Genomic DNA, 23,995 nt, shown 5'->3' with positions numbered 1-23,995 from the left:
ACACACACACACACACACACACACAAACACACACATAAACACATTCTAAACCAAACTTTCACATCCACCAATACTCATCATCATTCCAGCTGCATGACTACTGCGATACGCACACATGACTAACAAAATGCATCAACGTGTCCACTACAGGCCAACCACATTCTCAATGAAAGCATGATTTATAAAAAGTCATGTGCTCACATAAACAGAAACAGTACTCGTTATTGGAGAACACACACTGATGGCCGAATGACAGGAGGAGAGTGTGTGTGTGTGCATGGGTGTGTGTGTGTGTGTGTGTGTGCGTTTGAGAGAGAGAGAGACAGAGGGAGACGCACAATGACATGAGTGAGAAGCAATACACACAACAATGGAAACGAAGAATACCAGCGTACATGTGAGGCATGTAAAAGAAGATACATCATGACATTTAATGCCAGGGAAAAAAGTTCACACTACTTCTTTATGCAAGCAAATATTGGCATTTCTCAATATTGCTTATCCAACTATCATGTTTAGCTCACAAACACTTGCTGCCATACTGTTAAACACCGAACACTAAAAGGGCACAGTGAAATCAAAACAGGCAGAACATGCAATTAGATTCTCTAGCTGTCGTAAAATTCGAACGCTACAGCAGGTCAGAGCCACGTACTTAAACATTCCTCTCATCTCACATGCACAAAACACAGTGAACCTTGAATGTTACGGCACAAACAAACACATACAAATGGAGGCAAAAGCTGAAAAAGTAACCCATCCATTCTCTTTCTCACACACACACGAACACAACACAGGGACACACACCAAATAACATAATCAAAAGGGATGGCTGGATGCCATGGGAACCTACTGGGGTGTGTCTGTGGGGTCGGCGAGGGCAGGTATGGGGGCATACCTCATCAGTCTCTGCCGAGCGGCGTGTCGACCACACAAACTCCATAATGGCCACAAACACAGCGATAATGAGGCCACAGATCAGCACAACGAAGATGCCCCCAATGTTCTCCATGCCCAGACCTTGACAACAGGCCACAGGAGACAAAGATTAGCACATACGTGCGCAAATGCATCATAATGGGCAACTGTTTATTGTCAAAGGAGGTTTACAAGCACAGTGAAAAAAGACATAGTTGAAGGAGCACTTCTGGCAATTATGATTCATTGTCTCTTACTTAACTTATATAATTTTATTTATAAATGATTGAATAGATTTATGATTATATTCGACTATTCTGAATGTGTGCATTCTGATATTCAGTTAGTGCACGTGATGAAGGATCATAGGAAAGTATTAATGTGCAGCTGCTCAAAATTGTGCATGATAAATAGAAACGATTGTACATACGATCAAAAAACGAGACTAGGAAGGAAGATAAACCGACACCTGTTTGTCAGCTGTAGTCTGTGCTTTAATAAGCCCAGACATGAGTGAGTGTGTCAGCAAAGAGAGCTGAAATATTAAGCATGTTATGTAATACGACATTGTTTTTGATGTTTGTTACTGTTACTGTTAAAGCATCGAGGTTTGTTGTGTGTTTCATTTACTTTCATGTTAGATTGTTACAGCTGTGATACTCTAAGGGAAGTGAACTGCAGGGTTGATGACCTGCCGTGTTGGTGAGAATGAAGTTTGGCTCAGTTTAAAAGTACAATGCTGTGAATTAAACTTTGAATTTAAAAAATTACAATTTTGCAGATCCTGATGCCGTGGGCCTTTGCGCAAAAGGGACTAAAACATATCAAGGTTAGGTTACTTATCCATAATGGTAATGTACATGTACATCGCCAATAAAGGGCTATTCTATTCTATAATTGTTTTTTAGGTTAACTTAATAACATGAGGTTAGTAAAACATAACTCATTAACTGAAAACAATTAAGTTAATTTATAATAAAACACGGTGAAAAAGCTTGACTTTTAAAATCATTAACCTAAAAAAAATGAGGCCAAAATTGCCTTGTTTTGCTATCAATGCACTAATTGTTCATTTGCCTCAAGAGGCTTTGCCATCTGTACCACATACAGCACCAACTATTACAACTATCATTAGGCTCTCACTTTAGATAATGATGAAAAATAACTAAAGAAAACAGGAACAAAATAACAAAAAGACGTGCAATTTAAGTTGAATGTAGAGAAGAGAACAGTGTACGGCAAGGTTCAAGTACAAACACTGAGGACAATAATGGGCAAAGACACAATTTTTCTACCTTTGCACTTGTACACCACCGCATTATTATTTCCCTCATTATTTCATGTTAAAAGAAGCCAACATAATATCTGACTTTGGCTCAAAGTGTTGAATTCGCATTTTATAGCTTTTCAATGTCCTTTTAAATAGAGCCTGAAGAGCTGTCAGTGCAAGTGATGGAGGCCATCACTGGGCTGAAAAAAGAAAAATAAACCTTGATAAAGAGCAAAAAGTTTAGGCGTGGCTGAATCAAAAATCTGATACATTCTTAAGAAGAATTAAGTCTGTCTTTTGGTGTTGGAGTGGTCAGCTCTGCAACACCAGAGGGCCTGAAGACCCACAGAAGACAAATAAGCTGGATAATGACAGATTTTTTTTCATGGTTAAGAAAAACATCTTCATAACATCTAACAAAGCCAAGAATACTCGCGAGGACGCAAGTGCATCTTTGTCAAAGTCTGCAATTACGAGGCGCCTTCATGAATGCAAATACAGAGCATTTACAATAAGCTACAAACCAGTAGTTACACTCAAGAACAAGAAGGCCAGATTAGTATTTTCCACAGAACAAATAAAGAGTCTGCAGATATCTGGAAAAAATCGTTTAAACGGGAAAACTTAGATTCACCTGTGCCAGAGTGAGGGGAAGAAAAATGTAGAGCAAAAAGAAAGAAAGAAAGAAAGATTCTGACAAATGCTGCAAAATTGATCGGGCAGTGCTTCACAAGTTAATACTAAAAATACAAACCAAGAATTTCTCAAGGCAAAGAAATGGGTTTATTCTTCACTGGTCAAGTCGGTCACCTAATCTAAACCAAACAGAGCATTCTTTTATTAAATATAAAACACCCACAGATAAGCAGCAAGTGAAAGTGACTGCCGCAGAGGCCTGGGAGAGCCCTTTAAAGGAGGAAATGCAGAATTTGATGACATCCATGGATTTCTGACAGTCAATGGCTTGAAGGATTTTCATCCAAGTATCAAAACGGTCCCTGTATTTCAAATTATGTTAGTCCAATTAATTTTGAGGCTCTGAAAATGAGTGACTTTATATAAAATGTTGCTGTAATCTCTAAACAAATAATGTAATACTCATTAAATGTCTTGTTAAACCACATGAATTGAAGTTAAAAGTACGCACTTCAATCACATCTTGACAGTTTTATTTAAAATCCACTGTGGTGGTGTACAGAGGTTAAATAACACAAATCGACCTAACTATGTGATGGGAGAACTAATGGTGTGCACTTTAAACCTGCTGATAGTCGCAGGCTGCTTATTTTTATCTTCTATTTTTTTGCGCTATGCTAAGCTAAGCTAAGCTAACCAGACTCTAGCTTGATGCTACTGTTCTTGTACAGATTTCTATTTCAGCTGTTGATTAAGTATCAGAAAACACCTTAATTGTCATAATATTCATAATGTAAGTTTTGCATGATTCATATTTTCTAATTGATAATCTGCTGGAAGTAAGTGGTCTAACAAAGATGCTACCATGCTGCGTTGTGGAAAGTACTAAACTTTCCATCTTCTACAGCTTGACCCACAGTAATAACCAAAAACTTAATGTGAGTGTAATCCTAAATCACTGCTCAGTACTCTTTCATCTGAGTTTCAAATTTAAATTGCCTGGAATGAAGTGCTTGAGTGACAAACAGAATTATAGGGCCCTGAAGGGTTTGAGATAAACTGCACTGATAAAGTGTAACAATACTGAAATGCCTGAACTGAAGCATTTTGTTAGCAAAATCATTTTTAAAAGAGATTTTCATCTGACATCAGTGGCATAAACGCAGAGATGTTTTCATCATCTCTGTCATTCATGCAGAAGCTTTGCCCACACATATACACACTCTTAATACACACATGTAAACAGATACACTGTCTCCAATAAAATTCACATTATGCACCACCTGAGACAAACAGAAGACATCTGGGAAAGTAGATTGTGCTAAGTACCCTTCGCAAGGACATTAGGTTAGGCATTAGCCATTAGCTGGACGGTAGCAGAGAGTGAGGAGACTATTACTGGGGACATTAGAGAGAAGGAGGCAACGGAGGCAGACAGCTGCGGTCGACTCACCCTTGGCACGGTGGTCCTCCTCTTTGGGACATTGGCCTCCCTCCCACCACCTCCTCTTTAGTATCTCCAGCCTGTTATTCTCCTGCAGCTGGAGGATGGCCAGTGTGATCTCATCTCTGAATGGAGATCCTGGAAAAAAACAAGAAGGCAGGATAAGAGCAAGTGGTGGGCAAGGTGCAGCATAAGAGACCTGACAGGGGAGAGGTTTTTTTTTTCAGAAAAAGGGGAAAAACATGAAATGATTAAGTGTTAAAGAGACTAAGCAGAAAAAGAGAATTGCCGCTGCAGCTTGGAGATGGCTAGAAGTGATCTTATGGTGAGAATAAAGAGAGGATTAGTGAGAGATAGACAGCAAGATAACAACTAGACGGACACAGTGGTTCAGCAGCTGGTTGAATAGCATACAAAGTATGCAGCAAACCAGATATGCTGGACCAGATTTAGAGGGTTTAAAGGTTCCGTCTGTGCAAATGACAAATATGTTTTCTTTAGCATAATGGTATTTAGCTGTGAAGATAATCAACAGGCAGCTTTTATTAGACAGGCCTTCTGCACATAAACAGTCTCTATAGAAAGTGTTGACAGTTGTTCAGTGATTATCATGCCTCCTTCGCTAAGTCACTGCTGGAGAACACCAACCTCCCGCCAGAAAAAAAAACGATTTCAATCAGGACAACTAATGACTGCAGCAATATAAATTTGGCATCACCTCCCACCACTTTCCCATGCTTCTATGTGGATACACAGAAAGCTGGAGGCTGGGAGAGATGCAGCAAGACAACCCAGTAAAGCAGGTACAAGTTATAACGCACAGGACACGAAAAGGTAGAACAGAGGTTATGGTGGGTTGCCAAGCAGCTTGCTGATGAACAGCAACTGTAGACACCCTAATGAGATTTTAATAGCATATCCTTAAGCAGATCTGTCATCTAATTCCCAGCAAGAAATTATTCAAGTGTAAAAATATCTGCCTATTTCTTTAAATTTAAACAGCCTCTTACCTGGAGGTGAGTGGGATAATATGTTTGGTTTTTTTCCTCTTATGTCCCTTACAAAGGCTTATTTCACATCTGTGGTCTTTCCTTCTTTATTCTGTGTCTGCTTTTTCTCTCCATTCCTCCACAGCCTTGGTCAATAATAGACAGTGAGATATGGCTGACCTCTTCATAGGAACAGATTACTGTGATTCAGTGACAATCTCATCTAAGTGCTAAAAAGTGGCTTCACGAGCGCTGGGCGTGAGTGGAAAAGCAATTAACTGTGTGCACGTTACTTCCATTTGAAATAGCTGCTAATCCCACAGATAAAAAATAAACCGACCATGTACAAGACAATTTTCAGGTCTAATCTCACAAATCACAGACAACTACATGTGTCTATTTAGCATAATTGATCTCATGCTTCTCACGCTGTCATTTAATGAGGTTTTTTTTTTTCTTTTTGTCAAATAATTGTATAATTTTAGAAACGAGATAGCTCCTTGTCACTTATGATTAAGCAGCCTGGTCTCTGTTGTAGATGCTCAGTCACAGTATTTCGCTTTATGTGGTACACCTGTTCAACTGCTCATTAATGCAAACATCGAATTAGCTGATGACATGGATGCAACTCAAGTCACAAGTCAGGTACATTAAAGGGGATTTGAAATGTTAACCTGTTGCATTTTATCAGTTATATTTTAACTTGAACCACTCAGAATAATTAAAACTAAAAATCTGCATGCATAATTTTTTTAAATACTACATCATGTTATTCTTTTAGTTCACAAGCTGTGAAACAGCACTTTTAAAATGCATCAGCAATGTCTGTAATTATCAAAAAGGGAACAGTGTTACATCTCTACTAGCTTCCCAGTTGCTTTTTCATAACTTTATAGATATATTTGGAGTCTTGGAGCAATTAAAAAAGTTATGAGATACATTTTTAAGACATTTCTCTGCGTACAGAAATATTTAAAGTAGGTAATACATTATCAGGTGCTGCATGAACTTTTTGTGATGCAGTATTTTTACCTAGTGGCATGCCAATGCCGTAACCCTTGGTGTCCAGCAGGCCTCCGATCTGTGTGAGATTACAGTTCAGGCCACGGTGATATTCGTTCATAGTGCTCTCCATCAGGAAAGCATACTTGGAGTTGACCACACGGGCGATGCCTTCCTCCGTGCTTTTCACAAATACGCTAGGCTGCTTGGAGTTCATATAGTTCCACATCCGCTGGTAGGTCTGGTACCTTGAGTTCTGCAGAGGAAACAGGAACACAACAACGGCAATTCAGCAGTAATTACAGGTGAATATACAAGTTTCCCCGACAAGAAGGAATATGAAAGAGATGCATTAAAGATAAACGGGAAGGGAAGTACACACAGGAGAGAAAATCAGGTGTGAACAATGGCAAGCAGAGTAAAAATATCAATAGCAAACAGAGGGAAAAAGCAGCGCGGAGAGTGGAGGGAGAAAAAAGGAAAGTGAAGCAAAGCAACAGATTATTTGCTCACAGCGTAGCTGATGCATCATCTTTCATACAGATGGAAGTAAATCGGCACACAGGAGGTGGTTCAGCACTTAACAAAAAATGGCAAGGTCCAAAACAGGATTAAATGTACAATTACATGTAGTATCTCTTTGTATGGGAGAAGAAAGGAAAAGGGTATAGATGGTAGCATCTGTGTACAACAATGAGATTGTGTATGCGTGTGTGGATTAGGTATTGAGTGGGGTAATGTACTGTGGCAATGAAACTGGCTTATGTAGGCAAACACACACCATTCTTTCTTATATCCGCCATTTGGACGAACACTAGTGACTGAAAAATAAACTCTAACTGGCATTTTGCCATTTACCAACATATAAACAAATACATTTTTTAAACACTCACCTACACACACTCCTCTATACTAACACACCCACACACAAATACAAGACCCACACACACACACACACACACACATGCGCACACCCACACTATGACAAACACAGATGTCAACACAGATGCCGGTAGCGTTCTCATAAGCAAACACAGGCAGTCAGCCACTTAACACAAACACAAACAGCCATAAAGAAAACAAGAGAGAAACTCAGAGACAGAGTGGCAAATATGAGGATAATCGTTCACTCCGTTCTCAGCAATGAAGAGAGAAGCACTGCGGTCCATTACATGTAACACACAAATGCATAGAAAACTTTATGAACAACTATTTCCTGAATTGCTATCAGAGCGATTTAGGGAGTTAGTCAATCCAAACAGCTACACAAACAAATATTTAACACGGATAAAAGCACACATATAATTATTCCCAAATTCCAAACCCAAGCACAACCGGAGCCTCACCATAAAGAAGGTCATGGTGCTCCCGCCGTGGATCGTGCCATACTCGATGTTCGTCTGGTCGGCCAAATCGTCTGGAGACTCAATGGGAACCTCCATCCGCTGGACGGTCAGGAAGGCCGCCAAGTTGGCCGTGTAGGAGGAAATGATGATCAGGGTGAAAGCCCACCTGCAAGGTGGAAAAAAGGCGAGGAAAAAGAGAGATGAAGGGAGAGATAAAGCACCACTGGAGTGGCAACAGTGATCCATCATGGTATTGATAAGCTGCAAAATTCATACATAATACACCAGTTATTTTGGCGAATATCAGTAGAGACACTTTGCTGGGGTTGAGTTAACCCAGCAAAGGAAACACCTGACAAATCAGGACGTTTATCAAATTGAACATCTTAAAAAGTGTCACAGTAAAATAGCCCCACTTAATCATTTTCAAATGATAATACACTTCAGTGCAATGATTGTAGCTTCACATCTATTTTCCCATCACTTTAGATACTCCACACTAATAACATTGAAAATGGGACTTCTTGCATGTCTACAAACTTTATTCAAAGAGAACATCATGTACTGACTATGCTTGACATCTTGCTCACCTCCCTGTAATCTAGCTGTTCCTGTCTTCCTTTATCTCCTCAGCTCTTAGTGGTTATTATTTCGTTCTCTTGTGCCTCTTCTCACATTCACTCTCACTATTGGAGTGCTGTCAGGCTAGTATTTCTGTGAGCTTAGTGAGCTTTTGTCAATTGTTTCCATAAAACGCTGGCACTACGGGACTCAAACAGTTTTTTATTGACACATCCAGTAAAATGTTTTAAATGACATTAAAAAATGAACTATTCTCTTGCAGACATGGGCCTTAAAATTGTATTTACCTTTTTTTTTTTTTTTTTTAAATATACCGTATACTCAAAATAGTTAACAAGGAAAATCATGTATTGTTTGGAACCTGATTATCTAGTGATTATAAAGTATTAACATGTGTTTTTACTTTATAAAAATGGTTAGTAATGGATAAAATACTGATTTATTTTGCCTCACAGGAACCTTACTAAGGCATAATTTATTAGTTTAAACGACTCAACACCCCAAAGTCACATCAAGCATCAGACTCCTTGAAGCACAGGCTGAGGAGGAGGAGTGGCAGCAATCTGTCACTCTAGGTTATCAATCAACTAAAAATTAATTCAAAAGCTTTACTCTTAACCTTGCACACCTTAATTGGAAAATACAAGAAAACTGTTTTATTTGTAGTCATCCATCGTCCACTTGGCCCTCTTTATAGCATTCAGTTCTCATTTCTGTTAAAATAATTATAATGGGTGATCATTCATGTGGATGCTGAAAATGACAGCCTCAACATTTAATTTAATTTATTATTAGATTCAATTTTCTTCTCTCAAAATGTAAATGAGCTCACTCACTGTTTTAATCACACTCTGGCTTTTGTCCTGACTTATAGCACAGAAACTGAACGTTGAGCAGTATCCCCTGAAAACCCTCCTTTTGTTTTAATAACACTTAATAACACTTAGTGCGTTAAATAATAATGGACTACAGAGCACTGGAAAACAAATTCAGTGCACTGCATGTCTTTTGGAAAGTGCTGTAACAAAATATAAAGAAGTGCTTTCTTCTTTGTTATCTTCTTTAATGCTTTGTAACAACACAATGCAGAACAGCTACCCAAAATTTACTCCCAGAGCTTAATTATCTTGTTAATATCCTCACTGTGTATGGCCCTGATTACTGTGGCTCCTCTGTAAAGAAACCAACAAATCAGAGATGCTTGACTCCCTGCTATAACCCACAAACATACGCTTTAAAACAGATAACTCAGCTAAAGAGCTCACTAATCTAGAAAATCTTCACTTTGCATGGAAACACAGTTTGTTGCTCTATAAAAAGCCCTCTGTAAAGCTATTTGTCACAGATTGAGTAAAACAGGAAAAATCCAACCCTTCTTTTAAGCACTGTAGCCAATACTATGGATATTTATTTAGACTTTTTCTCTTGTAACAATCTTTCTAAAATAACTTCAGTCATTTCGTCCTTTAAACCATCAACATCTCTGTCAGTCTCCATTCTTACAAGACTTTCAAAGAGGTCTTACCATTAATTAAAGCTACAATTCTAAATATGATTAATTTAGCTCTATCAATAGGCTACGTACTACAGTAATAGTAATTAAACCTCTACTTAAAAGCCACCACTTGATCCACCTGTCTTAGATAATTATAGACCAATCTTCAACGTTCCTCTTTTCAAAATCCTTGAAAGAATAGTTGTAAAACAGTTAACTGATCATCTGCAGAGGAATGGTTTATTTGAATTTTTTTATTTGAGTTTCAGTCAAGATTCAGAATTCATCACAGCACAGAAACAGCATTAGTGAAAGTTACAAATGATATTCTTATAACAGTGGACTCATCTCTGTGCTCGTCAGTGCAGCATTTTATACTGTTGACCACAAACTTTTATTACAGAGATCTGAGCCCACCTTTGCTATTATATACTCTTAGACATTGCTATTAGAAGATATAGCATACATTTGCATTGCTATTTAGATTAAGTCAGATAATACAAATCAAGTAGTTGAACTATAGGCGTGTCTTAAAGACACAAAGGCGTGAATGATCTCCTAATTCCTGCATCTAAATTGCACTTAGCCCAAAAAATATTAGAAACATGTCTAACCAGATACTCAGGATGGCATCATCTTGGCTTCCAGTAACACTCATTTTTGACCATTTCTTTCCTTCAGGGCACATATTAAACAAACATGTAGGTCTTATCTGTTCATCTCTAAAATTAAAATATCCTGGCTAAGTGATGCTGAAGAATTATTCATGTACTTATAAATTCATCATTGTCATGTTTCTCAAGAAGTTCTCTAAAAATCCCCAGTTAATGCAAACCCCTTCAGTATGAGCACTAAGAGGGATCCGAAAAAAGTTTATAATTCTCCAATACCACCTTCTGTTCACTGGCTCCCTATTTAATGCAGAATTTAATTTAAAATCTCCCATCATAAAAGGCCCCCATTATATCTTAAAGACCACATAATTTCATATTGTAACAGAGCACTTCGCTCTCAGACAGCTGGCTTTCTTGTGGTTCCTGGTTTTTAAAAGTAGAATGGGAGGCAAACCCTTCAGCTTTCAGGCCTCTCCTCTTTGGGACCAGTTCCCAGTTTGGATTCAGGAGACAGACACCCTCTCTACTTTGAAGATTAGACTTAAAATTTGCCTTTTGGCTAAAGGTTATAGTTAAGGCTGGATCAGGGCGCCCTGATCCATCCCTTGGTTATGGTGCAATAGGGTCAGACTGCTGCAGGACTTTCTGTGATGCACTGAGTATTTCTTCTCCATTTTCCATTTATTTTCACTTCCCGTGTGTATTCAGCAATTCAAATTTGGTTTGCAATCTCTCCTAGTCTGTGTTTTTTCCTGTCTCCCTGTGTTCTCTTTCCCCTCAACCCCGAGCCATTGCGGCAGCCTTCCTGAGCCCAACTCTGCTAAAGGTTCCCTTCCCAGTATCACAAAGTTCATGCTCACAGGGAGTCATTTGATTACTATGATCTTCTCCAAAATACTGTATGGATTTTAACTTACAGTATAAAACCCCTTGAGATGTCTGATGTAGTGATTTGGTGATATACAAATTAACTTTAAATGATTTAAATATTGAACTTTACTAATATTGTATTATTTTCCTATTATCTTCACTGCTTCTACTATTCAGTAGTTACTGTTTTGTGGTGGGGGTTTGTGTTTAGCAAAAACCCATGCAAGCATCAGCTATTCTGCTCGCTTAGACTCTGTGGGTAACAACCCATTTTTATGCAGCCTTCGGGTGCAGCCAGTGTTCTAGGTTTTGGTGCTTATCAGTGTTTTATAAATCAGATACGTTTTAAAAAGCTAAATCATCATCATAGCTATGATTGCTAATGGTTTCTAGATCGAATGATGGGAAAGGTAAATCCTGTTTTGTTCTCCACACAAACTACTGACCTATGCGCAACCAAATCCTGTTCAAATATAATTGATAGCATGCATTTGGCAACATGTAAAATGTATTAGAACATCATACAGTACCTTTTACACAATTTCTCAAAAGTCTGATAAAAAAGGCAAAAATCCCCTCAAGAAAAATACTCTTTGAATGCTGCTTTGAATAATAATCTGTGCCTGTGTTATAAAAAGAGAAAATCAATAAAGTAACTGACTCCTTCTTCCTCACTCACTTCCACATCCAGCCGCGTCTTAAATTTATATTGTAGAAACTTTTCCCTTCAGCGGAGGAATCCGTAATCAGCCTGCTAATGTCAACTCAGTATAAACACCTTTCTAAACAGTGAAGGACAAACTTACGAGTGAAGAGACAATGAATGCAAGACATATTTCTGAGTAGGCGTGGACTTTATACTGGTTGACAAACACAAACAAATGCATTGTAATCATACTATAACTTACCACACTCCACTAACACATCTGGTGGATAAGGCTCTTGGCATTATTTCTGATCCCTGCTGCATGAAGCCTCCAACAGGGAACCACAAGCTGTTTCCCAGAGTGTACTGGTTTTCCAGCATGTCTCTGCGCTCTCGAAGACATGGGTGAGGATTGTACCACTCGTAGGGGCTTAACCTGATGCGAAAAATAAAGGTAAAGTAAGGTGACCTCGAGGACAAGCTGCAACACAGTAATGTACCTCTGTCACATCACTCAAGTCATCTCCAATCAGTCACTCGACCTTTGTCAAAACTGTCTGCGGTAGGTTGCATAAGGTAAGAAATTTCAATATGTGACAGGTGACTTGTGTTCAACAAGATAAAAAATGATGGAGCTCTGATGTGAACTGCAGACAATCAGTACAGTGTGTGATGTAATGCACTGACCTTGCAGCCAGGAACAGCACACAGCTGACAGCCAGGTAGGCGAGCAACATGAAGAGCCAGACGGCTGGAGAGAAGGGATCGAGGAAGGAGAAATAACCGGGCTTCCGACCCTGGTGCATAGAAGAGAAGAAAGAGAAGTAGAAAGCTGTAGAAGCAGAGACAGATGGTGACTAATGGACATACAGGAAGCTACAATCTGTTAGAAAACAAGGTCTCAATGTCTCAGTTGTCAGGGAGAGTCCCCTTTGCACCACAGGAGGGCAGTGTCCTTCACTGCACTTTGATACTAAAGTCTGCAGTGCTTTGATACACTAATGCTACAATCCATAAACACTCTGTTTCACAATGCCTGGTGCTGAAGCATACTTGGCTTAGATCCAAAGCCTCATTAGCAATGTAAAGCTGTTGCCCAGTTACAGCACACTGACTTATTGAGCAATATGAATTATACCTATAAATTTCAGTGTGGACTTAGTGGATGCAGCCTGCAGGATACTGCAGACATACAATCATCAGCTTCGAAGATAAGATTCCTTAAGCCTCATTTTAACAAGTGCAAGTTGTCGTTCTCTGTATGACCCAGTTGGCAATAAAGCAGTGAAGGTAAAAGAAATAAAATCCAGCACAAGATCTGTAGCGAGTATCAGCCAGTGTGTGCACAGGCCTAGATAACACCCTCACCAGTTGAACTCTGTACAAGATGCTGATCCCCAGGGTCATGAACGGCTTAGAAAAGTCGATAACTTTCTCTCTTTCTGATGTGATGGTGAAACCTGCCACGGCCAGGTCTGCTTTCTGGAAGATTTGTGAAGATAGATTTGTGGAAAGAGAGCGAGAGAGAGAGAAAGTGAATGAGAGGCAAGAAAAAAACAACAACAAATGGTCAGGTAGGAGTGCAAAACAGACGGACTAATGTAGCACTCTTCTTGTTCAAAATGTTTATTTGAATGATGAAAAATTAAAAGTTTGACTATGCACTTGAAAATACATTTGCAGAAACATACAGAAGTGCACTCTGCCTCACACCCATTACCCACCATAAAAATGAGGCTAATTGCGAGTAAGCACTGGGTGACTGGTCTTTCCACCTGTATAAAACCTTGCAGGTCTCTGGTTGCGCTGCCTCCTCTCCATCTCTTCCATTAAAAGCTAATTGATGAACATGGACCGCTAATTAGAGCTGAGTGATCAGGCAGTGGGGAGGGCAGGGAGAGAGGAAGCGTGGAGAGCTGGGGGAGCACCAGTGTGGCATGCCCCACATGGGGACCACAGCCTGGTAATTGAAGTATACCGTATGGTAATTAAGCAGAGAGGGGCTCTCATTAGCCTGCCTCAACCAGAGTGTCTATCAGAGGCACACTAGGCCTGGACAGAAAGAAAGGGGGGGGGGGGGGGGGGTGTTACAGAGAGGAAAGATGGTGCAGACAATTTTTAGGCAATGTTACCACTCTCTTTTGGGGAATTATCAAGTCAGCTTTTGTCCTAGATAAGAGTCTTACTCCCCTCTGAGGGCAATTTGAAACATGGGAAGTTACAGCAGAGTTGTGGTTTGGGGCTACAGAGCAAGTGTGAGTGTGTGTGTCTGGTGTGGCAGTGTGTGCATACATAGTGGTGTGTTCATTATACGCCTCCTTTTGTAGGGAAACTGCTTAGAATATTAGTGCATGTTTCTGTGTTTGTGTGTGTGTAACACTTGGAGAGGGAGTGAGAGTACTCACCCTGTTGATTAGCTCTCCAACCATGCCAGTCCAAGAGCCGTTGGGCTCTGGGGCCCCATACAGGCCATCATCCACCAGCTTGATCTTGAAGGAGAATTTCAAGATGTCTGCCAGTTCCCTCAGCATGTCAACACAGAAGCCCTCATACTGGTCATTTCCCTGGAAGTCTTGGTAGTTGTCTTTACGCATCACATATGGGTTCTCCTGAACATGAGGGACACAGGACGAGGTCTCAGTCCAAAACTATAAATATCTGCTTGATCAGAGATTATTTGCTAGATTAAAGCAATGGATTGAAAGTTTGGGGGAATATGCTTATTTGCTTTCTGGCATGAAGACACACAAAAAAGGAAAAAAGTTAGAGTGTTAAGTCAGGATCACTACAGCCAAAGGGAGATTTATATTTCTATCTGCAGGATTTTATGTTTGATGACATAGCTCTGTTGTGGGATATCGCCATCCTTCATACACATATGTGGAACGTCAGAGGCCCGCAGAGCAGCAGCAAGAACCTCAGCACAAAACAAAGCAGGCATCAAAGAAGAAAGATACAGCGCTGATTATGTCAGATATAGCATGAAAGAAAGAGAGGATTTGCTGAGGATTGGTCTGCAGGCTATAGTAGCTTCAATGGCGTGCCCTGAATGAAATAGCCAATTGGATGTGTAGGAGGGTGTCAGGTGAACAGTAGAGCCAAAGAGGGCCAGCACTGAGATCAGCTGATCTGCCTGGATCAGAGCTGAGTTCACTAAAATAAAAGACAGCTAAGCAAAAGGCCGGAAACACGATGAAACTCGTAATGAGTTTCACCTACAACTCATTCAAAGTTCACTTATATTGAGATTTATGCAGAAAGATGACCACTGACAACATAATGTTAACTTATCTGCTATTTTGGTGTGACAATCATGGTGACAATGAAGGATCAAGCGAGTAAGCCCACAGTCACTTGGGCCTAGACCATATGGCAACCACCAGATGAGGGAAAATGAGTATTCCCTGACTCTCTTTGGCTCTCGGAGGAGGCAGACGCATCTTTCCCCCTCTCCCTCTCTTATCTTCCCTGCTGCTGCTTCTATGCGTTTGTCTAGTCTCATCTAACTCTAACCCTCAGAGAGTTTCTCAGTCTTGTTCTCTAAAACCTAAAGAATTATGGATTTGATCAACTGGTCCCGTAACGGAATTGACACCCTGCTGGGCTTGGGAGAGCCCGATTGTCCTGCGGAGACGTTTGCTGCCAGATACTCGATGGTCGGTTGCGTCGTGTGTCTGGCGACACTCTCGATGGAGGACAATGAACGACATCTACCAAATTGGAACTACAATAACAGAGTTCGGGCTGATTGAAGCTGGCTTGGACCTGCTTGGTCTTGCTTATCAAAGAACAGGAAGCGGCTACATCTGTTCAAAATCCCATAAGGCTGGCCGACATGATAGACGATTGGCAGGGGTGTGAGTACTCAGACTGTGTTTTGAACACAATATGGATAAGATCTTGGAGAAGAACAACGGGAATTGACATAATTGGTGACCAGTAATGGACATTAGACCAACTGTAAAAATTGGATGCAGTTGTTTGCACTAAACCCAAACATTCACCATCTCCACTCATGCAGCCCCCCTGGCGCCAGCTGAAGGCCTGCCAAGGTTGAAGCTGACTGGAACAACAAATTCTTCCCATGATAAAAGGATTGTTGTCAGAACTCTTTGTACCTCCTTCAAGGCCACCTGGGTCCACTGGACACTGTTGACCTTCGCTTAACCGGACGTGGTGACACTTCCTCTCAGCTGAACACAGACAAAACATGTACACTGATACTGATACACCCTCACTATCACCCTCCCTCCCCCGAATCCAACGCCTCCTCCCATGCTTACCTCCCATCCGATGTGGACACCGGATCAGCTGGAGGCGCAATAGAAGATTGCAGCGGTCCCAGATCAGCTGTACACACTGGAATACTCTCCCATGTTGCTTGTCTGTGTTTCATTGTGTTATGGTGTGTTGATACCTGTGGATTCCTGTATTATCCTTTTGTGTTACACATTTCGAGGTTTTTTTTCCCTTGCTACCTAGCCTGACCTGTTTCCCCAATGTGATGTTTGTGTATTGTATGTACGGTCGGCAAGGTCTGTCATCTCGGTTGTGGGCAACTGCAACTGACAAATAAAGGCTATCTCATCATCTCATCTCATCTCATTTTCAAGTGGTTGCTAGAAGTTGCCAAATCACCAAACCCAGCTCTGGGGGAAAAAACAACTTGCATTCTGCTGCAGTTGTAGTTCGCATGGAAGTGACGGACGTCCTACAAACACAGTACAGCTACTCTCCAAGCTGTAGTGAAACTGAAAAGTGGAAGCTGGAAATGGAGTAAAAGTTGTGCCCTTTGAAACACGCTAACTGCAGTGCTGAGGCAAAACTTTTTACTTTGAAGGCAAGCCATCTCTATTTCTGGTTTGTGTCACGCTTTATCAAGCTGTACTACCACTTGGTGAGTACAGTACTAGCAAGTATGTGAAAAGCTACAGGCATCCATGGCAACCTGTTAAGAAACAAAGTAATCGCTAGAAAGTTTTTGGCGCACCATCTTCTTTGCAACCAATTTCATCCAGCAAAAGCCAGAAACCTACAGGAACTACAGTACAGGCAACCAGTCTGTTAATACAGGTTTCCCTAGCAACCAGTAGTTTTCTCACATCCAGTATGGTGGCATAATGTGTCCATGATGTCATGTGAGAAACCTCAATACTTTGCAGTGTTTGCGCTATGCTATTCTGCGCTAACTGGCTTTATATTTACTCCACAGTCACGTATGGTATTGTGTTCTTCGCAACAAGCCAAATAACCATTTTTCCAGCGATATGGGAATGCCAGCACTTTTCTATTAGGGAATCACAGGCAATTTTGTAAAAGCTTGAATTTGTGTCTTCAAAGATAACTCTGGCAGTCATTTCAAATGAAAGACACTTAAAAGAGAAGACATTTAACATCGTAATCATTTTACTTATCAAAAGGTGCATTAGTTAGTTTTTCCTAACTGAAAAGGCTAGAAAGCTTTTTTTAGAGACATGGCACAAAAGAACAATACACAGATGCATCTTGGGAATTTTAGAGTTGTTGTTCTTGGAGCTTGCCCAGTGCTAAAAGTCAAGATATCTCAGCTTGAGCAGAATCAATTTAGACCATTTTTATCTCCCTCTTGTGAGTCCCCTACAGTTATGGAAGTCCAATACTAAATTGGTTTAAAAGACATAAATTGGATTGTGGAAGATAGCTACAGACATAGGTAAGGGTAGAAAAAACCATTCAGTAACCACTGTCTAGCCATGAAATGGATCGACGCAGAAAAACCAGGGTATCAAGGGAAGGCAGGCGGTGTTCTTGCAGATCTGAGCAGTGCGCCAAATGTATTGACATAAAAAAAAAAAACAACAACAATTGTTTCATAAAGCTTGCATCATGTGTCTAAACCAGCCCAAACCCTCTAACACACAAACAACAGTGAATTTGTCTACATCTTGGGAGAATACAGCAAAATGGCTTTTTCTTTACTGCTAAACATCTTCATATCTGACACAACCCAAGAAACAGAAACAAGATGTTTTCTTTCCCTTTCCTTTCCTTTTTTTGTTCTTTCTTGTTTTGTCCTAAAGCTCGAGCTGCTTCAGATGTTTTCCATGTTTATTTTTAATTTCCCCCATAAACGGCGTAATGTTCACTGTTATGAAATTTGGCTTCAACAGTTACGCATCATCAACAATCAACAGACTGATTTAGAAAAGGCTAATTAGCTAAAACAGTGTGCTATCACAGGATGTTAACAGTATTTTAGGATTCAGTGAATTTGAATCTATCTTTCTGGGTGTTTCTTTCACATCTCTACACCAACCTGTAGATATCAATCATATGTCCAAACCCTACAAGGAGACAGCTTATTGGGTTTGGACATAATCAGTAGACCAGGACTGTAGCAGTCTGGTTTTTAGTTACACATCTCCCTCAGTGATCTGTCAGTTTCTATGACAGTTACAGCGGCGACAGCAAAATTATCAGAAACAGACCACAACACAGCACGAGCTCCGGCACAGCCTGCGAAGCAACAAAAAAACAACTCTGATCTCACTAATGTGGAGCGTCAGAGAGCAGCCGTGACCTTACCAGTATGGTGGTGACAATGAGTGTCTTGTTTGCCAGGGTCTCTGAGACATTAATATCCAGACTGGTGGAGTTCATTGCCAGGGTGTTGTTTGAGTACCAGATACCGATCTAACATGAAGAAGAAGCGTGACAAAAAATAAGCTGTTATTGTTAGATAAATAATATAAAGCAGCTGTTTTATTGTTAAAAACACCTTTTGCACGTTTCATGTTTTGGGACTTGGGCTCCGCACTGTTAGATTCTGCATATGCATAGCGAGTTAATTGTTCCCCACGGAGCCGTATATGTACTCGCAGTACTATGCACCACTGTGGGAAAAAAAGCTCCTGTTTATAAGCAGAGCAATGAGCTGGGACAAGATGGCAAAGGCGGTAATGAAAGGCATTCATGATCAGAAGTTCCACTGTAATTTTTTTTTCCCTTACGCACACCTTTTTTAAATTGCATAAATACTGTTCCCATATTTCCATTTTATGGAGACTGTAAAGTCACTTAGGTACATAAGTGTGTGATTATGACCTAACCAATGCGCTGGGTGGAAAAGCAGCTCGCAGAGGTATTTCTTCAGGAGATATTACTGTACATCTTTCAATAGGTCAAAGAAGAGGTAATGACTCCACAGACAGAATCACAGCTTTCCTGTGACACTCTTTATCCTGCCCTGACATTTAAGAGGAGTTTTTTTATCTGTGATCCACCGCTGCCTGCCTGGAGTGTGGGTGCCGCTGTGCAGAGAGGGGGGAGGAGCAGAGTTAAAATGTTCATTACCTCGAGTTAACACTCAACTAAGTAAAAGTCTACCTCTAAGTATATGTAGCAGGTGGAATTTTGTGTTAACATGGAAAACAGCTGGCCAAGTGCAGAGCCCAGGAAGACATTAAGAGGAGGTGAAAAAGAAGTGTTTCCTCCAGCCAATGAACTGCAGCGTAATTCCCCCTCAGTCGGAGGCTGCAGTGGTGTGTATACTTCATTTAGTGAATGCAGGTGGAATGCACTTAGATTTCCACCTGCCCTCACCTTTCCTTCTAGCTTACTCATGTGGACTGCATTGTCACAATAATGTACCAAAATGCTCCTGAACACCTCATTTGCTGCTGGGCCTGCCAACAGTTTGGTAGCGCACATTATCCAACTAGCCTAAACTAATCTGCTGTGGCCTGTGCTTGACTAGTTCAAGAGATCAAACTGGAAGCATGAGACTTTAAAAAGTTATTTTTATTATTATTACAAATTCAGCAATTAAAAAAAAAAAACACTATTGCTCAATTATATTCATTGTCAAGTAAACACAGTGTTTTTCCTGCTACACATTGCTGTGTATCATCCACAATACTCAGTGCTTGCTTTCCAATAACTATATCTACACACTGCCAGTCAAAAAAAGTTAAAGCAGGGGTACATTAAATATATGTTTTCACTTTTAGCGTTAATTAGTTTGTTCCCATATTCTGGCTTTAAATGCTGATTAGAGTGTGCTGCTAAATGGTGCCTTCACTTGTTCCTGTGATTTAGAGCCACCGTGCCGCCCCTTCGAGCGTGTCTCTGTTCGAGAGGACGGTTGTAGTTTGGTGCACGCTGCTTGTCAGTGAATTCTAGTCTCTTTGAAGTTTTGTAATCTGTTGCTGCACCCTGGAGACCGTGCCAATGGTGAACCTGTTTTCTCTGCTCATTGATATTCCTTCTACCACAGTTAAGGCTACACTTTGTTTAGAAAAACTATTCTGTACTCTTGGTTTGTTTAGAGTAGGAAAGGGAGCACAGAATTCATTTTTTCTTCATTTTAACAAGACAAGTTAGGTAGGTTTTGACACTTCTGTTAAGAGTGTGCTTTTTGTTTTAATTGTTTTAATTGAGTGTCCCCCGAGTTCTCCACATGAGCTGTGCTTTATTTGCATTTCACTGTGAAAACTTTGCTCATTAAAATTGCTAACTTCGGTTCTACTCCTGTCCAACATGGCCGTACTGTGAAGGTACATTTCTGTTGAAAGGGAATGGGAGATGATATTGATTCATGGCCCAGCCTTTAATGTACTCAAACCTAACTGATTGTTAGACTACACCTACACCTCTGATCCATTTCTGTGAAAAAGATGAGCACAAGATTTTCAAGGAACCATCATTGATCACATTAGTGTAGCTTAGTGCAAGCTACAATCCAGCTCAGAGTTCAATTAAGGACAGAGTCCAAATCAAATACAGATTAAAACTAAGCCTAAAGCAAATCCAGTTCTATACGACACAAAAACAAACACCAGAGCAGAGCTGCACACCTGTCTGCTGTGCACTGAGCTTAAGGCAAATATCAAACACTGATTTTTGCAAACCAATGTCAAGCTATTGTTTGTAACCGTAAAAAGAAAATAAATGTGTCGTTTATGACACAGAGGTTTTATATTTTTAGATCAGAAAACAAATAATGGAGCAAATCTTTAGGAAAATAGCTCCCGTGCTTTAACACTCCACATTTGTAATCAGTGAAATGTAGATTTAATTCAAACTGAAACCACTGTTCAAACATGAGCCGCATCTGACAGCAGGTAAAAAGTAAAATGCTGTCAGATAAAACGTATATCACAGAGTAAAGATATGGTTGCTATCAGTGGAGTTTGTGATGAAGCTGACCTCGGTGTTAAACGCCGCTGCAGGCTTTCTGAAATGAGACAAGTGACCTGTAACTAACCCAGAACCTGAGGGCAATGTGACCTGGCTGCTGCATGATAGCAGGTGACTTCTGACCTCTTTGTGGCCTCCTCTGTGTTTCTCCAGGATCCGCAGGGTGTAGTTGGTCCTCTGACCTTTGCTGTTAAACTCCACTCGCCCTGTCAAACCATCGTACTCCACCTGGCAGGTAGACAGAGAGTGAGGTGAGGAAGTATGACAGAAGCATGAAGGAGAGAAGGAAAGGTAAGAAAAACAGAGAGTGGAGAACACAGAAAGCATGAAAAGATGTGGAGAAATAAACTAAGCCAGCATTCTGCATAAAGCAAACATACTTCTTCTCACTAGCGGTCATGGTTAGACAGAAAGTATCACCAGTGATCAGGAGGAAAGAGAGGGAAAAAGACTAAGACAGGCAGAGAAAGCATCTGAGGCTGGACTAGACAAGGATGATCAGTTTTGGATCAACTAGGAGAAACTGACTGACGAGAGGCTCAGGCAGAGCAGCAGAGAGGGTCAAGAGCTCTCTAATAAGACTCAGACCTGCAGCTCACAGCTCAGCTCCCTCTCTTCAAAAGCCAGGTGCTGGCACAGTAAGCGAGAACTATGATGAATGGCGCAGCGCTGAAGATGGAGCACACCATGATGTTGACTAACAAAGACAGATGTCGGGCCGGTGGGGCGGGGGCAGTGAGAGATGAGACTCGAGCTGCCTTGACAACAGGTCGTCGATGAGAGAAACAGACGACCAGAGATGGGAGATGACAAAGAACAACAAAACACAGAGGTTACATGCAACATGAGATGAGGATGATACACATTTCAGCTGTACTCTTCTCATTTATCAATATTTCAGTTAAAAGAAAACTAAACAAAATGACGAGTCATGAATAATTATGAGTCTTTTCTGAACACATGCTGCTAATGCAATCCTTTCTCAAGTGGTAGCATCTTTGCTTTTCTCTGCTTTTAATCACTATGAAGAGGAGAAGCCATCATTTTTATCTGTCTGTTTCTTTTGTGTGTCTTTATGGTAAAATGTGATCTTGACGGTGTAGAAACTACTGTGGCGTGTCTTTATACTACACCTATGTTTGGAGATTGAATAAGTCTATTTATTTGATTTTTCATTCCGTTTTTTTATATGCTACAAAGTACCAAGTTTTTGTAGTGAGTTTTTGGAGAATTTTGTAATTGTGGGTCTTTACACAAACACAGTGGCTTTTAAATCAAACATTCAATACGTGACTAAAGTGCAGACTTTCAGCTTTAATTCAAGGAGTTTAAATAAGTATTACATTAACTGTTTAGAAAGCCTTACAGCCTTTATTTGACATTTTCAGAGGTCCGAAGGTAACTGGATGCTTGACGAGCAGTTTGCATTGCCAGATGAGCCGTGTTCCTTTGACAAGTTAAGCAGATAAAAGTGGAGGTTGATTGTAGTTTTTATCCGTTTTCTTGAACTCTCAGTATGAGGTCCAACGAGATGCCAATGCAAGTCAGAGAGGTGATCTGAAAAAGCATCTTTCTTTGGCCATAATTTACATCTAATTTGTGTATGGAAGTGTGTTTGTAAGACCGAGTGTTTGACTGTGTCTGTATGCTACAACATTCATATTTATCTTTAATTCATGGTTTTTATTCGAACCGTGAAACACTTTGCAACGGTAAAAAGTGCTATAAAATAGCTATTATTGTCATTATTGTTTTTATTACGATTATCATTATTAATAATAGGCCTGAAAGACAGATAAAGTAGATGAGCATATTTTTTCCTTGGTTAAGAAAAGCAACTTCACAACATCAAACCAATCAAGACCACTCTTGAGGAAATAGCCGTGTCATTATCAAAGACAGAATCAAGAGAGACCTTTGTGAGGGTTTACAACAAGCTGCAAACTACTGGTTACACTCAAGAACAACAAGGCAAGATTGGAGAGAAAACATCTGAAAGAGTTTGGTTTGAAAACCATTCTACAGACTGATGAAACATGAAGAACTTGTTTCATCAGTATTGAAGAGAGAAACAGCTCATCATCTGAAGCATACGACAGGAGCATGCATGGCTGCCATGGGAACCACATTATTGGTGTTTATCGATAATGTTACTGCAGATAGAAGTAGCAGGATGAATTCTGTGGTGTACGGGGCTACGCTCTCTGCTCAGATTCAGCCTAATGCTGCAAAACTGATTGAACGGTCCTTCACTGCGCAAATGGATAATGACCCGAAGCAAACTGCAAAAGCATCCCAAGAGTTTCCAAGGCAAAGAAATGGGATATTTGTGAGTAGCCAAGTCTCCAAATCTTGTGATCACAGGTCATCAGAGCAGTGTGATCAGTCACTGAAGGTAAAACCAAGTGCAGGGAGCCCCACAAACAAGCAGCAAGTGTAGGTGGCTCCAGATAAACCATGGCAGAGCATCCCGGGAGAGGAAACACAGCATCTGGTGATGTCCATGGGTTCCAGATATCTGGGAGTCAAAGGATTTTCAGCCATGTATTAAAAGCAATTCTCAAATTTGAAATTGTGTTATTTGATCCAATTATTTTTAAGCCTCTGAACAAGGGGAACTGTGTATGACAGTGTCTGTAATTCCTAAACAATTAATGTGACATTTGTGTTAAGCCCTGTGAATTAAAGCTTAAAGTCTATACTTCAATCACATTTTAATTGTTTGAATTAAAATCCACTGTGGCGGTGTACAAAGACACAATCACAAGAATTGTGTTATTGTCCAAATACTTATCAAACTAACTGTTTGTTGTTGTTTTTCCCCTGGGAGTCTGTTTTTCTCTGTGTGTGTTCTCCAAATGTAGTCCTGGAGAACTCAGCTCTAGCAGAAAACATCATAAAGGAGGTTTTGAATAATTTGTCCAACACTGTAACCTAGTTACAGGCACAAAATGTGACAGGTGTGTCTAAGATCAAAATCCACATCGTGAGCAGCGAGTGGCGTGG

At 40.3% G+C, this 23,995-nt stretch overlaps 1 protein-coding gene across 3 annotated transcripts in view; it reads right to left on the bottom strand.

Annotated features, from left to right (window-relative positions):
• Positions 1-23,995, bottom strand: part of grik5 (glutamate receptor, ionotropic, kainate 5) — a 92,349-nt gene that overhangs the window by 4,519 nt on the left and 63,835 nt on the right. For 2 of the 3 annotated variants that reach the window (XM_040030193.1, XM_040030194.1), the window contains 10 exons: positions 21,113-21,217; positions 18,377-18,484; positions 14,218-14,421; positions 13,181-13,294; positions 12,500-12,609; positions 12,075-12,248; positions 7,606-7,771; positions 6,290-6,515; positions 4,278-4,406; positions 854-1,020 (listed from right to left, as the gene is read on the bottom strand). In XM_040030193.1, the coding sequence (XP_039886127.1) occupies positions 854-1,020; positions 4,278-4,406; positions 6,290-6,515; positions 7,606-7,771; positions 12,075-12,248; positions 12,500-12,609; positions 13,181-13,294; positions 14,218-14,421; positions 18,377-18,484; positions 21,113-21,217 (1,503 nt within the window). The remainder of the gene's footprint in view (positions 1-853; positions 1,021-4,277; positions 4,407-6,289; positions 6,516-7,605; positions 7,772-12,074; positions 12,249-12,499; positions 12,610-13,180; positions 13,295-14,217; positions 14,422-18,376; positions 18,485-21,112; positions 21,218-23,995) is intronic. The other variant, XM_040030195.1, reaches the window with a different exon arrangement.

This window comes from Simochromis diagramma, unplaced genomic scaffold (assembly GCF_900408965.1).
Source record: "Simochromis diagramma unplaced genomic scaffold, fSimDia1.1 OVJJ01000361.1, whole genome shotgun sequence".
Taxonomy (NCBI): domain Eukaryota; kingdom Metazoa; phylum Chordata; class Actinopteri; order Cichliformes; family Cichlidae; genus Simochromis; species Simochromis diagramma.
Note: the sequence above shows the minus strand (reverse complement) of the source record. Positions and strands in the feature narration are given on the sequence as shown.